We start from the raw sequence: 15,536 nt of genomic DNA, 5'->3' as shown, positions 1-15,536 counted from the left end.
AGGTCAGGCTGAGCTGTGCAAATTTCAGCTTCTTGTCTGAAATTCCCAATATTGAGTTTAAATGTTAAAATGGGAAATCTGGAGGGTTCCTTTTGAGTTCTTACAAAATACACCCCTCTTTTAATAACACAGCGCAGTGTTTCTATAGCACTGCTTACTACTCATAACTCTCCATATGCAGATACACACCAAATTAAGCTACTACTACCTTCACTTCACAGGAAGAGTATCAGGGAAACTCATCCAAGTGAATTTTCTAATATTAGTGGCTGGTTTTGACTCCAGAGATATTTATTCTGCCTGCATTTAATCTCCCTTCCTGACTCTGTTCCCTTGCTAAAAACAGGAATGCTGGTATTTACCTGGTGCCACTATCTCATGGATAAACTCATTAATGTTTCTAGAAATTCAGATACAACAGCCACAGGACCTACAACACACCAGCACAGGGAGAACTAATTTTCTCCAAAAAAGTCGTCGCACAGCAAGGGAGTATAAAAGAGAGAACTAAAACTTGAATTCCTGGCTTCCAGCTCCACATTGAGACCAAGCAGCAGCAGCAGCAGACAAAAGGCACAGGGCTTGCCTCGGCACTAAATCAGGGCCAGATGCAGCTGCCGCAGGGACGGATGGTTGCGGGGGGAGGCTGGAAACGGGGCGCTGGCAGCGGCCGGGAAAACCGCTCCCCAGCCCAGTGGTGTGCAGGGAAGGGCACCCCGTGCTACGTGGGGATAAGAACGGGTCTCAACCTTCTCCCCCTTTTTCTTCTTCCACCTCCATAAATTATTCTCCCTAAACAATGCCACATACAGAAATTGTTAGCCCTAGAACTGGGCTCCATCCAGGTTGGATTTGAATCCGGTACGTAACGCCGGATGAAAACACGTGTGTAGAAGATTTATCTCAAGTGATTTCCCTTAAAATGTGCTCCCCATATTTCTATCAGAAAAAAAAAGTTTGCATGAATAGACAAATTCCAAGGCAGAACAAAAGCGTTTCATTATTTCCCTCTGTTAATCAATTAAGCTGCATTAATAACCTTTAATTAAATAAACGCATTACCTATTGAGTTCAAGTTCAGTGAGCGCTACAAATGCCGAACCCATGAAGTCTGAAGAGGTTAAATCTCGATCGTACACCTGGTAGCAAAATAAGACAAATATTTCCAATTTTCACATCATAAGCCAGTTTTATCCCAGGCGATGAAAGAACAGATATTTTAAGCCCTTTCAGTTCAATTTTGTATTTGAAAGATCAAAGCTTAGATATAATTCAGGGATCATTTTCCATCTCCCTGCTTTAATTTGTATTTTTAACTAAATATTTAACTAGCATTTTGAAAGTATCTTCTTAATATTATGTAAACAGAGACATGTGTGCTGCTATGGATTGTGCCTGTTCCTTTATGCTCCGTGCGACAGGCTAATGAAACACTGCACAAAAATCAGGTACTTCTGGTTACAGACGTTTTAGCAATTAGTGTTCACAACTGGTAGCTTGCGGTTCTGGTAACTATAACGTTACTCATAATGAGAAAAGGCTTTGCTACTTGTCACGGCTGCATCCCAGGTAATAATTCTGTGCAACCCAGCCAAATTACACACTTAAAACGTGCTCCTGAAACCACTCTTGGTTTTCCTGAGTTTGCACAAGCACGGGAAGAGGGAGCAGAATTCAGCTCCACAGCTTTAAAGAGATCCAGTCAAGGAGTTTTGTTTCAACTTGGGTTTTTGCAGACGAAAAGCAAAACATGAGAGTAAAATCTGGAAAAGACATATGTGCATTTTAATTTGAAATTGCTGAAACTCTTAAACTGGATTGTATTTTATGTTATGCTGCTACAACGAATAAAAATCAATGTTCCTGAAGTTGAAAATAATTGCTTAAAAAATATTGACCCATCTTTTAAAAATCTAAAAGCAAAACTTACCTCTATCTGCAGTTTTTGATCAAGAGTCTGTACAGGCAGCACAACAGTCTCATCCCAAACTGGGTTGAGGTTCTTGTAGACAACCTTACTTTTGTAGAGAGTTTTCCCATTCAGTTTAAACTTCACGTACGGGTCACTTGTACCTGTGATAATTAAAAAATAGGTTAGCACACCTCCATGTAGCCCCACAATATTAAATTATATTTTCATAAAATAGTAAATAATAATTAATGGTTATTATTTATTTTATATATACATGCATATACTTAATTACCTACATAAAAATTGTTCATTCATACAGGAAATCTACAGACGAACCAGAAAGTTGTCTGAAAGCAGGCAACAAAAAGTCTTCATAGTTTGCTTAATCTCTGCTTTTTTATTCTTAAAGAACATTAATTATTCTTTAGTAACTTAGTTAACATTTTAATTTGGGAAAAGAGCAAACAGAAGCAGTGATGAAGGACTATTTACAGGCCAACTAACAGCACAGTGGAAGAGAGAAAATGTGATCCTGGGACTATGAATATATAAAAGGACCAAAATTCAAAAGCATCGTAACTGGGATAGGAGCTCCAAGGAAACCAGTAACAATAGCTGAAATACCCGTCAGAATTTCATCACTGGGTGTCACTTGCCAATTTACTTAAAAACAAATTTGAAGTTTCAGTGAAAAAACACCGACGTTATTCATCAGCTCAGGATAAAAACCACACACAGAACAGACTCTGTGAAACCAGGCAGTGTTCAGGTAACACATTTTTTAATCCAAGTGGCACAATTTGCCACGGCAATAATGTCCTGTATTTTTATGGAGCAGATGTCCATGGACAGAGCGTGAGGCTCGTGCCACTCAACAGCAATAGAAGGACTTGCAGCTGTCAAAGGAAAACAGAAGAGGGAATCAACTTTTTATTATTGTTATTAAACTGGCGGCATCTGCACTAACACCAACCACCGAGCAGGACACGGGACGAAAGGGGGAATAAGGTACAGGGAGGATTTAACTAGATGGTTGATTTAGTTATTCATACCGACTTAGCAAAAAAATATCACAAGCGGCAAATAAGGGGAAAAAATAAAACTGAGATGTAGCAGCACATACAATTAACTGAACCTAGGTGCCACTCATCTGTCATATCCAATATTTTCTCTGTGATACTTTGTATTTTGAATATTATATTAAACTTCCCTCTTAACAGTTCAGTTTCATTGGAAGAATAAGGTGATGGTCCTGGCTGCCCCCCCAGCCTGCAGCGAGGGCTCCTGGTAGGAAAGACCGATTCCTACACCAGACTCCACAGTCAGAAATAATCTGAACCTGCCCTCCCTGGTTCCCACTGAGATATTGACTGACAAACACATGGCAGTCCAGGATGACCCAATCTAAGAGAAACACTCAGTCTTGTCAGTAATTTGGTGATAAACAGTGAGAATTTGAAAAGTCCATATTTAAATACATAAAGCTCTGATCAGTGTTATGTGAAGACAGACTTCAACTCAAGAAAAAATAGTTATATGTAAGCATCTATTTGGAATTACATGGCACTGAAAAGAACTGTGCTCATGGGACATACAAACTTATTTTTAAGAATTGTAAACAGTTTTGATTCTGCTTTAATTTCAAAAGAGAGGAGTTGTAGAACCCGGCCCATTCTGCACATAAAGGGTGTTTCATTCACAGAAGAAAAATAGTTGAAGTTGGTTTTCAAATACTATCTGCAGCTGATCCTTTTCCTAAATAAGAATTGTTGAAATAAACCCCTTTTTTGTGAAAAAGTGCTGCAAACTTAAAGAGAATTTTCTTTTTCTTCTCCTTCAAGACAGAATAATAATAAGGGCCTGGTCCAAAGCCAGGGAAGTCAGAGGGCAGCTTCTCATTGTTTCCAATGGGTTAGGACTAGACCTTTCCCTAAAAACTTCTCAGAACTATGATTATACTCTTACATAAAGCATACATCTTAAAAACAGCACAATTTCCACAAGGAATGGGAAAATACAGATAAATTGGAGCCCCACAATGTAGGCAGTAGCCCTCAGGGGATGCAGAATTAAGAAATAACATCGTTGAGCTCTTTGGTGTCAGTTTCTTGCACCTTCTTCAAAAAGATTTAAAAATTTAAAAAAAAAAGGCAAAAATCCTGACTTTTATTTACAGGGTAAGCAGGAGAAAACTGCATTATTAAAAATAAGAGTTATAATAATGTCTCCACAACCCATTCTGTGCACGAAATAGCAACTGGCCAAGACAGAGAAAGCAACTGATGAAATGAAAGCATGAAGAGGGCGATGGAAGCAGGTGGTCTATGGCCATAATTCATCTGCTTTTGGCAGAGAAAACCCATGAACAAGGGCAAAACCTGAAAAGAGAGAGGAAAAATAGGAGATATAGAGAAAGCAAACAGCCAGCAAGTCCAATACCCACAAGTAGAAAACTCCAAGCCCCTTCTCTGAGGCTGGGAAGCAAGAAGACTATAGCTAAGTAAGCATCCCAATTGCATTATTGCTCTGAAAGCTTTCCAGGTTGTTATACAGTAAAGGAAAATAAAAAGGGGGGAAGGGCTGCCCGGCATTGCTCATGTGAGCCAGGCTTTAGCAATCATTCTCATATTTTTTTTAATAAATTCTACCCTCATATTTACATCTATTTATATACAGAAACATATATGTGCATATGAAAGGAATATATATTTGTATAAATCTATATTTATATAAAATATATATATATAGTATATTAAAAAAAAAAAACAGTGAGAGGCGGGCGGAAAGCTATAATAAAAAGAGGCCTTTAATTAAATAAGATTGCCACTCTGGGATCAGGCCTTCATGCTTGTCAGCTTACTCTCAAAATAAACATCTCAAAGCAGGGCCTCAGTGGTGTCACTTACTCCAGCAAGGCAGGCTGGGTAATCCCTCGCTATCTTGACAGCCACATAATGTTCAAACTGTTTCACGGGTGAGCAGCAGCACTCGGGCGAAAGAAAATATTAATGCCGGGAATTAATAGAGAAAGGGACGATGGTTTACAAAAGCCAAACAAGGAAAAGGTGTCAAGTTAGTACCGGTGTTAATTGTGAGGGAAAATAATTGTGGAGGGGCGGGGGCTCGGCGGCGCTCGCCTGTCTGGCTGTCAGAGGGGTAACATCTCAACTAGGCAGGCGGGGAGCGGGGTCGGCACGGGAGCGCGGCTCCCGGATCATACAAATGACGGGATGACACCTCCATGCCAGCAAACAGCTGGACTGTCACCTCCACAGCGGGAGCTGGAGCACGCAGGGCTCGGTGGGGTGAACCTGGATGGCCAGGAGAGAGATGCTGGGAGTGGATACGGCACCACGACTCCTTTGGAGGCTCCCCCAAGCCGCTCCCAAGATGCTGACGAAGCTCCCTGCGTCGTTCTGGCTGTTTCTGGTTTTCTTTAAGACACCCCATTGCATCCGGGTGAACAGAACAGGTTAAAAAGCAGATGGGGAATGAGAAATAACCCAGGTGGACGAGTCTCTCCTGATGGGATGAACAGCACAGACTGCAAAATATTGACTGCATTTGAATTCAAGGCTTGAAGCCCTCTGGATTCAAGCTCAGAAAGATGTCTGGATCTATTAAAAGCTATTTATTAGAGACAATCTACAATCTAAGCAGAAAAACATAACTTCTTTTGAAAAGCGCCTAGTGATTTTAGAGATGAACCAGTCTAAAAAAAGGATTTTTGTTTATAATCTTCTTTGAAGTGTGACAGAAGTGGATAATTTTCTGAAGAAGCCACACCAATTAAAAAAAAAAAAAGGCTTTTTAGCAGCCATTTCCTAGTGAAGGCAACTGAATCAACAACTTTTCAGCACCTGCACCCAGGCTCTTCTGAACAGAAGGTCTGAACCTGCTCATCTCAGTCACATCAACTGTAGCAATGTCAATGGGGGAACAGATCATTCTTGAAGTCAGTTGAGAATTTTACTCCCAAAAATACTTCTCTCGTTGGAAAGGCAAGGTGTGATGCTTTGAGGCTAATTCGAATATTATGCAATGACAAAAAGGTTCGCACACAGCAAAACGTATATAAAAACTCAAGATAATTTACTTCTCAGACTAAAGCAAACCCAATAGGAGTAAAAAAAAAAAAAAGGATGACCTCTAAAGAAAAAAAAAGAAATCACGCCATCAGCTAGGCCTGTTTCCCCATTAGAGAAAGAACATTCATCTCGACAGTGATGCTCCCTGGAATTCCTTTGCATAATATCTATTTAACTTCTATTTTCTCCCAGTAACACTAAAAAGCAATGAGTGCAGGCAGATCAGCCATCACCTAAAACATGAGAAAGCTTCAGTGAGTAAAATGATGCTGGGACACAGCAGTAGGAGAGGGTTCAGTAGCCCAAGAAACTGTTAATGGTGTTTTTAAATGGGTACTGCTGCCCTCTAGCAGCTACCGAGAGATGGATCACATTGACTGTCTCATACTGCTACACATTTGCTTTGTAATTAGGAAATAGTAACCCAACAAACCCAGAAGACCCAATATAATTTCAAGCCACACACTGTTTTATAGGAGCAAACTTACTGGAAATATAGCATATGAAACAAGTCTTGTTTCATAAATAAATAAATAAAAATTACCACCAAGCTGCCTTAAAAGTCTGCAAAATCAAAGAACAGTGTGAAATATAACCTAGACCATCTTAGGTTTTGGTTAAAAAACTAAATTTTACTCTGAAGAAGGAAATTAAAGATTTATTTTATATGCATGTAAAGAATAAATATCTGAAAATCTTCCTAGAAATAGAATTACTGGAGTTATTTATGACAAAGAGTAAAGACGTTTTAAAATGGAACACACATTTTTCATTTTAAGTGGAAAACCACTATATTTCTTGTAGTGGAATAGCGCAGATCAAGGTTTAAAGGGGAAATAGAAAAAAGTATTCTGCTGGCAGGAAATTCAGGTAATTTTGGAAAGTTTTGTGCCCAGCTAGTTTTACACGGCCAGATGGAAATGAAACATTGCTTGGAAACAAGGAGCACCAATAGGTTCCAAGGGAAAACAAACCAACAAGTGAAAAAAAAGAACCTAAACCAAACAAAACACACAAATCAAAAAAAAAAACCCCACCACAACAAAACACAATAAATCAAAAAGACCAGAGAAGTGTGCAGAAAGTGTGTAAACCCACGGTTGATGGGGGAATAAAGGAGGGGGGAAATGCCTGTACTGAACATTAACACAGTGAAAAATGCAGATATAGGAGTTTCTATTAAAGACCCTTCAGAAACACCATTCAAAAAAAAAAAAAAGGTAAAGGAATTGAGCAAAACCAACTGAAAATGCCATGTGGGATCCATTAGGGACACATGACATAAAGAACAGAATTGTCTATGGTAAAAATCGGTCCAACAGAACATTGAATTCCCAGTCAGGACTCAGGTATGAACTCAAAGGAGGTCACAAGGGCAGGGCAGAAGGTTCATTTACATCACCAGGCAGCACTGAGAAACTTCTGTGGTATCTTATCACAGAATGGATTGGGTCAGAAGGGACCTTAAAGATCACCTCATTCCAACCCCCTGCCATGGGCAAGGACACCTTCCACTATCCCAGGTTGCTCCAAGCCTGATCCAATCTGGCCTTGGACACTTCCAGGGATGAGGCATGCATCCCTTCTCTGGGCAACCTGTGCCAGGGCCTCACCACCCTCACAGTAAAGAATTTCACCTTAATATCTAATCTAACCCTAAACTTTAAGTTTAAAGCCATTCACCCTTGTCCTGTCACATGTCCTTGTAAAAAAGGGCCTCTTGAGCTCCCTTGTAGCCCTTTCAAGCACTGGAAGGGGCTCTAAGGTCTCTCTGGAAATATCTCTTCTCCAGGCTGAGCTACCCAATTCAGATTTTCTTGTTTTCTCAGTCTTTGACCTAATAAATCTTCTTACAGATTACCTGTAAGATGCCGTGTGAGCTGTTAATGCAGACAGGTGCCCCCAAAGAGCAAGCTCTGACAACTGATGGAGCTATTACAGTTTAAGAATTCCGTTATCTAAATTACAATTCCCACAAAAGAAGAGTCACAGGGTATTCTCTGGGCCCTATATATTCTCTTTCTATGCTGCCATTCCTATATTTCCTAATTTAACACTAATTTACCAAGGGCAGATACGCATATAAATTGCTTTTTTTGATCTCCTCTTATTTTCCCGAGGTTCCTATCTCTGTGCATTCCTTTGCCACAGCCAATCCAGGAGGGAAGCTCACAGGGATCACTGTGTATAAGGGAAAAGTTTCAGCCACACATGTTGCACTTCCAGAAACTGCCCTTGGCACAGATAAACACTTGCAGCACCAGCTCTTGTACACAGACCTACCCAGCATCCAGAAAATATCAAAATAAGCCCTCAGCACCATTCAAATTCTCAGCAGTTGTAAATTAGGCATGATTACGCCTTTCAAAAAGAAGTGTGAAAAGTTGCCTAATACATCTCAATAATTAATAAATCTGAAAGCCTAATGATCTAATTGCAGATACCCTGAAAACAGAGAAAGTCTAAATTAATCAGTGTGTTTGCAGAGAGCAATTCAGCCTAATTGCTCTGAGCATTTGCTTTCCAAACAATTACTTGCTCTAAGCTGACAAATACCCAGCACAGCACACACACATCCCTTCCTCTGGCACCATGGTATCAGCATGGACCCAGACAGTGAATCACAGAATATCCTGAGTTGGAAGGGACCCACAAGGATCATCGAAGTCCAGCTCCTGGACAGCCCAGAGCTGTGAGTGGTGGGCTACTGCAGATTTGTTACTGCTGGAAGTTAAAAGTGTGTTATCCCACGCCCTTTCTTCCATTTTATTTTGTCCCTGGGAGGCTGAGCTCCAGCACAGCTCTCAGTGATTCCAGAGCTGCCCATGCAGCACAGCCTCCCTGCCAGCTCCAGGAGCCCACTGGGACCCTCTGGCAGTGGGGGCTGTTAAGACATGAGAGCAGATGATGACATGCTCTGGATATGGAAAGCAGGGTGCACCCATCTAGACAATGGCATCCTCTGTACTACTGCACCCCACCTTGCTCCCTTCACATGTTCAGCTGCCTTGGGAAAGAAATGAGAGGAAAATCAAAGTGCAGGAACAGGAAACAAATGAAACTTTAAAGAAAGAAATAGAAACGGGGCACAAAGGTCTTGTGAAAAAGTCTACAAAACACAAAACCATGTGGAAAAGAGACACCCACAAAGTTCAGGCTGGAACAAGGCGCTTAGAGGAGGGGGAAAAAGGAAAAAAGACACCAACCACAGCCACTCACCAGCTGACATCACATCCGAGAACTGTATTTCTTGTAACCACACTGTTTAACAGATGAAAAATACACTCAGACTTTGAAAGTACAGGATTTGGAAATGAGAGGGGCTTCTCACCCGTACAGGCACTCAAAAACCCCGTTTCTGTTTACTCTTACAGCAGCAGAGCTGGGTGTAAGGGAAGGCAACATTTCCTTACAGCTGTGGCATCATGTTGCTGCTCCGTGTCACAGCATCACTGCTGTGCAAAGGTGACTGGTACAGGCAGCAAATGTGCACAGTCAGAGCATCTCAGAGCCAAAAGGGAGCAGGACCTTTCAGATTTCATTAGACTGACTCAAACAATCATGAGGCATCACCCTGTCCTGTGAAAATGAACCAGCAGGTAGAAATGGGCTCCAGCCTCTCCTAGTTCAAAGCAGGAAGTTGGGAGCTTCACAAAAACGGGGTCAACAAGGTCATAAAACCACTAAGGGTGCAACAAGATGGCAACGCTGACAGCACCAGTGGGTTTTTTTAAAAGCCAAATAAGATAGTTATCTCTCTGTTCTGCAGAATTGCTCAACAGATTTTTAATCAATAAAATACATTCCTGCTTTCTTATTACTTACAGTATTAAAACTACATAGGCACAAACTCCTCACCATCACTGAGATGCATCATGTCATCTAGTAACAATAATAATATAAAAAGTACATAAAAATCAAGTTTTTGGTGCTGTGTATATACACACTGAGAACTGTGACCTTCAGTGTTTGGGTCATCAATTACAAGAATTTTAAATACAGGACCCATGTGCTGTCTAATGTAAGGCACCAAAGGTACACACAGGTAAGATGCCAAGCACACCTTAGGCAGTTTCTAATGTATGACTGGGTTAGACTGTAAGCAAGTAAATCAGACTCCAAGCAAGCTGAAGACCAGCAGGTAACACCTCTCTCATCCTGCATCCCTAGGAGGAGCGCTGCAATTTTAAGCCAAAGGGATTTTTCAGAGCTTCTCCATTTTCCACCAGAACCAAGATCCTGCTCTAACAGCACTTGGCTTCCTTGGCTGGGGTACATATTGGGTGTTGCTGTATGGAGGCCTTTTCTTTCATTTACGCTTCAAAAAATAGATAAAAGAGGGGAAGAAAACACTGAAAATATTTTTTTTTCTGCATTGCTTATGTACTTTAGAGGAAGCACCAGGGAGCACATGCAGCTGAGCCAGACTCCTGGGCTGACAGACTCTCTCTATAAAGAGCAGGTACAAGGAGAGGAGCTGCAGAAAGTCAGGGACTAGAGAGAACGACAGACAGAAAAAAACCAACTCAAGAGGCAAAAGGTGAAGAGAAAAATAGGAAAGGGCAGTGTTAACAGGATTAACACTATGAAGGGAGGGGAAAAAGCAATAAAAATCTGGTAAAGGGAAGGAGGAATTTAAATCACACCAAAGGGAACATATCCTGGAAAGAGCAGAACACAGCAAGTCAAAAAGTCTGGAAAATACCTGGAAAGTTGGAAAAAAGTGAAGCCACAAGTTGGTCTTATAGCCTGCAGTTATCAGCAGAACTCCTGATCCCCTTCACTCAGCCAAACTTAATTAATTCCTAATTAATAACTGCTAAGCATATAGTGAGTAGATTCAGGGGGAACCCTGTATATTTGCTGAGGAGACACAGGATTTTTCAGCAACAGCTGTTTCCAATGGCAGAAATATTTCTCCTTGGTTGCACACACCTTAGATTTATTTTTATATACAAATTCAGATAAATACCTCTTACATTGGGATAAAACAGGCAGAAATAGTCACCGGTACAAGAGACTTTACTCATCTGCCAGGAGAGGGCATCACCCACCCGTGCTGTGGGGCTGCTTCCCTTCAGAGCTATTTAAACTGTTGTAAGATAAAATTAAGGGGAAAAGTGCAAACATAAGAAGAAGGCAGGACAACACACTTAAATGCCATTTTTTTATCTCTCAGTAAAGAACTTCTAAAAAGGGCTCGATGACTGCTTTGAGACTTTTTCCCCCAGAGAAATTGCTGATAACATAATAATTGAATATTAAAATTCAGGAAAATTACAAGACTTACATTAAACCTGATTTAGGGTAGAGATGGTGGTGTAAACTCTTCACTCAGTCTGTGGTTTACATGTGAATATTTTGTTATTTAATGTATGGTATTTGCATCAATGCAAATATGACTGCATCAATGCATCAATGACTGCAAAGTATGAACAATTTATTTGAACAAAACCAGAACATTTCTACTCCTGCCTAGAAACTCCAACTCTCTGCCACCACTCCCACCTAACCAAAGCATTTTTGAAGTTGCACACACAAAGCTGACCAAAGGAGGGTTTAAAACATAGGACCAGCAACTCAGCTTTCACAGAATCATAGAATATCCTGAGTTGGAAGAAATGCACAAGGATTATCAAAGCTTTACACACTGGAGAGCCCTGGCACCTCTTTGCATAAGGAAAACCATGGGGAAGAGGGTCTGAGCCCTCTCCCAGCTGTGTCAGGCAGCATTGCTGGGTTTGCTGTTCCCAAAATGTGGAAGAGGATGACTTGGCCTTCAGCCCAAGCCACAATCTGATTCACAGGACAGGGTGGCTATGGACAACATGTTCCTGTATTCAGATTATTCAGAGTACACTGATACCCCAGCACAGTGGCTGTATCCAGCATCAGGGTGGGGACAGGGGAGGGAAGTCACACCCTTTCAGCCCACAAGGCCTGAGGATTTCTCACATTGGAGAGATAAGCAAAGCTGACAACGTCCTACATTTAAAAGCATGTTGAAAAAGCACAGTGGTTGTAAATCAAGCCTGAGTGTCATGCAAAGATGCCACATAACCAGTACAAAAGCAGAGACTATAAAGACATGAATCAGGGTATCAGCAGTGTTGAGGAGCCAGCACTGCAGCACAGTAGTAACTGAAGAATAATCATTAAGTCACTATTTTCTCCCCTTCTACTGACTGTGTAATAAAAAGCAGGAGTTCTATTGAATTATGACCACCTCGCATGTGGTCATTTGCCACAAAACAGAGACTCATCAAAATGTTTTTTTCCCCGTATGCTGTTTCACTGTGCTGTCCAGTGCTGCACTGAGACAAGCATTTGCTTTCTTACACAACAAAACACAGCCTAGAGCAAAGTATGCTCTGTCTTCTCTAGAAATATTACTCAGCTGGAATTGCTCATTTCTAGTATCCTTTTCACATGAGCAGTTGGATGTGTCCTGGCTTGTGCAGCTTGCTAGTAAATCCAATGAACTGCTACACTGTCAGGAAATTCTGCATAACCAGGAAAGATCTTAATCTTTAAGTACTCATTCACTCCTTCCAAAAAAAGGGAGGAAAAACAAGGCAAAAACTTGGCCAAAAGTTACAGTTTCATGAAGACATGAAAAACCAGTATGGAAAAAGTTAACTGAGATAGTAGACAATAAAAATCCCAACAAGCACCCCATGTGAGAACGTTTCTAAATCAGACAGTTCCCTTCAGGTACAAACCTTCACAGGCCTCTAGACTGTGCAAGCTTATTTTCCTTTAAACTGCAGGAATAAACTCTATGGCTTCATCACAAAAGAAACTGCTCAGACATTTTGCAACACAAAGGTATCAGAACGGTTTCCACACGCAGAAAAAAAAATTAAAAAAGACTGAACATATGAAAGAGCTCTCTGACAGGTTTAGAGAGCCCCTGCAGAACCTCTGCCAGGACAGTTCTTTCCTCCACAGCAAGCGGAGAAACTACCAATTGGATGTTTAAAAGCACTTTCACTCCCTGTTGCAACAGCCTGAAGAAGAGCCAGGCTAACAGCAGGCACTTTCACATAATTTTTCTAGGAATTCCCCAAATCTTTTCTAATCTATTTGATACGTCATTTGGGGCTCGATTTTGGGTTTGGGGTTTTTAGCATGTCATCATCATTCAGTCACATCCCAGATTAGACAGAGTTGTTGGCTTGCAGCCCTGCTCCTATGGTTTCCCTTTTATTAACATCTTTGCAGATAACCCCAAAAGCACTCCTAGAGCAGCTCCATCATTTAATAAATCTCCAAATATTCTCTGGGGTTTTTTTGTTTTGTTTTTTTTTTAAGCTCAAATAGACTTGCTTTCAGTGAATAGGTAAAAGTGCTTGGAGTAGCCAAGAAGATGCTTTGAAGCTGCACCATCAGGCAGGAGGAGCAGCAAGAAGAGGGCAGCTCCCTCCCCTGTGTATCTACAATGGATAAACCCAATCTCTTACTGCTCTGACCTGGACAAGACATACAAGTCAATGATTTGTTGCACTGGAGGTAAGAAAAGAAGCCAATGTGCTGCCAATCTGAAATCAGTGAAAGGAGAGCTGTGTGAATATCAAAGGAAAACAGCTGAAAGGTGGGGCTCACCACAGCGATCTCTGATAACCAGGTTCCGGCCTTCCTTCAGGTGGATGGTCAGCAGGTAGGCAAAGGGGCTGGGCAGGTCACTCAAGCAGTCGTTTGCTTCCTCCAGAGCCTAAGGAGAACAAAGAAATCAGTCACCAACACACAGCTCCTGAAGCAGACCATGAAAGAGGCAGGTGTGCTCTTGATTCTGTAGAGACAAAGTTCTCTTTTTTCCTCAGGGCAATCTTACAGAAAGGAAAAAAAAAAAAGGAAAAAGATAAAAGATTTCTTTTGCAGGCTTTATTTCACTACGCAAGTAGCTAAGTACCAGCACAGGGTATGCTCAACAAAACAAGGGGTAACACAAGGAGGGTTGTAGCCAAAAATGCATGGCAATATTAACAACCACATATGCATGCACAGTTTTTCCAAATCCTATCAGCTCGCTGCATGTTTTTTTCCTAGTTGTTTCTTGTGCATTCATAGAATATCTCAAGTTGGAAGAGGTTCATCGAGTCATTTGTGCTCATCTGATAAACTCACAATGAAGTGCATATCTCACACAGCCACTGAGATGAGAGAACAGCATCTCTACACAGTTCTAAAAGAGAGATTCCCAGCAGCAGGCAATGCTAGTTATGAGGTTTTGCAGAAGCAAACTCGAGAGGATTCTTGTTCATCTGAGATGCTGCCAGGGTTGCACACCTCAGCATCAGCATCATCCAGCAGGCGCCTTCAGTGAAAACAGCCTCTGGACAGCACTTGAGAGGTTATCAAGAGGGCAAAGGTAGAGAAGTTCACCCAGAATAGACAAACATGCTTTACATGAGAATAACATTTCAAAACTGCCAAGGCCTTTTCACACTGCCCTAAAACTGTTTTTGTTGTCTGTCAAACTCTACAGCTGTGTTTGCTGTGTTTACTCTAATCCAATTTGTTCCTAGGCTGTTAGATGAGTCTTTATGCTGATGCTTTCATCAGTTACCAGTGCAATGTAGATATTATACAATCCAGAATGTTTGGGTCAATTTTAAAACATCAGCAACTGCTGTGAAGGACTCAAAAATCAAAAAACAACAAAAAACAAAACTACCACTAAACAAACAAAACCCTCACAAACCAACAAAAAAACCCCCACACTGGACAAATCTATAGATGGCTTCTTCATTTGCTGGGTTTTTATATATATAAGAAGCAGAAAATCTGAAGCTAAAATAAATTGTGCTTCTGATCAAGTTTCAAAATGCTTTAAAAAGACACGACTTACCACTTGGTCATCAAAATTTTGAGATGATAGGGAAGAGTCAAAATCCATTTCTCCACATGGGTACTATAAAACAAAAGATACAATGAATTAGACAACAGTAATACAGGAAAATAAAATACTCCTAGTAGGAGTCAAGAAATTACTCATACATGTAATGAGTGAAATTCTTTTATTTCTGCTTACAGAAGCTTCTCTCAACAATTTAAACATATATTTCTTTTTCCTGTTTTGCAGTAACAGCACTTAGTCTCTTGAGTTTAATCCAAGAAAATAAGTGCCTCCTTCCAGCTATTGGAATAACTTCTCCTCCCCAGTAGCAAATGCTGAAGGTCCTCACCACAAACTCTCCTGATGCCTGAAGGTTATTGCATCTGGTGACAGGCTACTCTCACTTAACTACAATTTCTCCTTCATCACCCAAAAGGCAAGTTCCATGAAAAGGACTTTTTTGCTTGGTTTGGTGGGGTGTTTTGTTTTGGTTTTGTGTGTGTGTGGTTTTGTTTGGGGGTTTTTTTGTGTGTTTGTGTGTTTGGTTTTGTTTGTTTCAGTTTTTTTTAAATAAAAAATGCTCAGGGGAAAAGTTAAAAAGAAACGGTCAAAGGGAAAGGTGTCCTGGTTTTGGCTGGAATAGTTAATTTTCCTCCTAGTAGTTCGTACAGTATTGTGTTTTAGATTTAGGATGAGA

General features: G+C 40.8%; 1 protein-coding gene across 1 annotated transcript in view; it reads right to left on the bottom strand.

Moving 5' to 3' along the window:
• Positions 1–15,536, bottom strand: part of MCTP2 (multiple C2 and transmembrane domain containing 2) — a 119,114-nt gene that overhangs the window by 83,396 nt on the left and 20,182 nt on the right. The window contains exons 4-7 of the mRNA XM_027688633.1: positions 14,852–14,914; positions 13,606–13,714; positions 1,931–2,073; positions 1,063–1,139 (exon numbers count right to left, since the gene is read on the bottom strand). Coding sequence (XP_027544434.1) covers positions 1,063–1,139; positions 1,931–2,073; positions 13,606–13,714; positions 14,852–14,914 — 392 coding nt within the window. The remainder of the gene's footprint in view (positions 1–1,062; positions 1,140–1,930; positions 2,074–13,605; positions 13,715–14,851; positions 14,915–15,536) is intronic.

Source organism: Neopelma chrysocephalum, unplaced genomic scaffold (assembly GCF_003984885.1).
Source record: "Neopelma chrysocephalum unplaced genomic scaffold, ASM398488v2 Primary Assembly neopelma1_75, whole genome shotgun sequence".
Taxonomy (NCBI): Eukaryota; Metazoa; Chordata; class Aves; order Passeriformes; family Pipridae; genus Neopelma; species Neopelma chrysocephalum.
The sequence above is the reverse complement of the archived record's forward strand: the minus strand, read 5'-3'. Positions and strand labels throughout refer to the sequence as shown.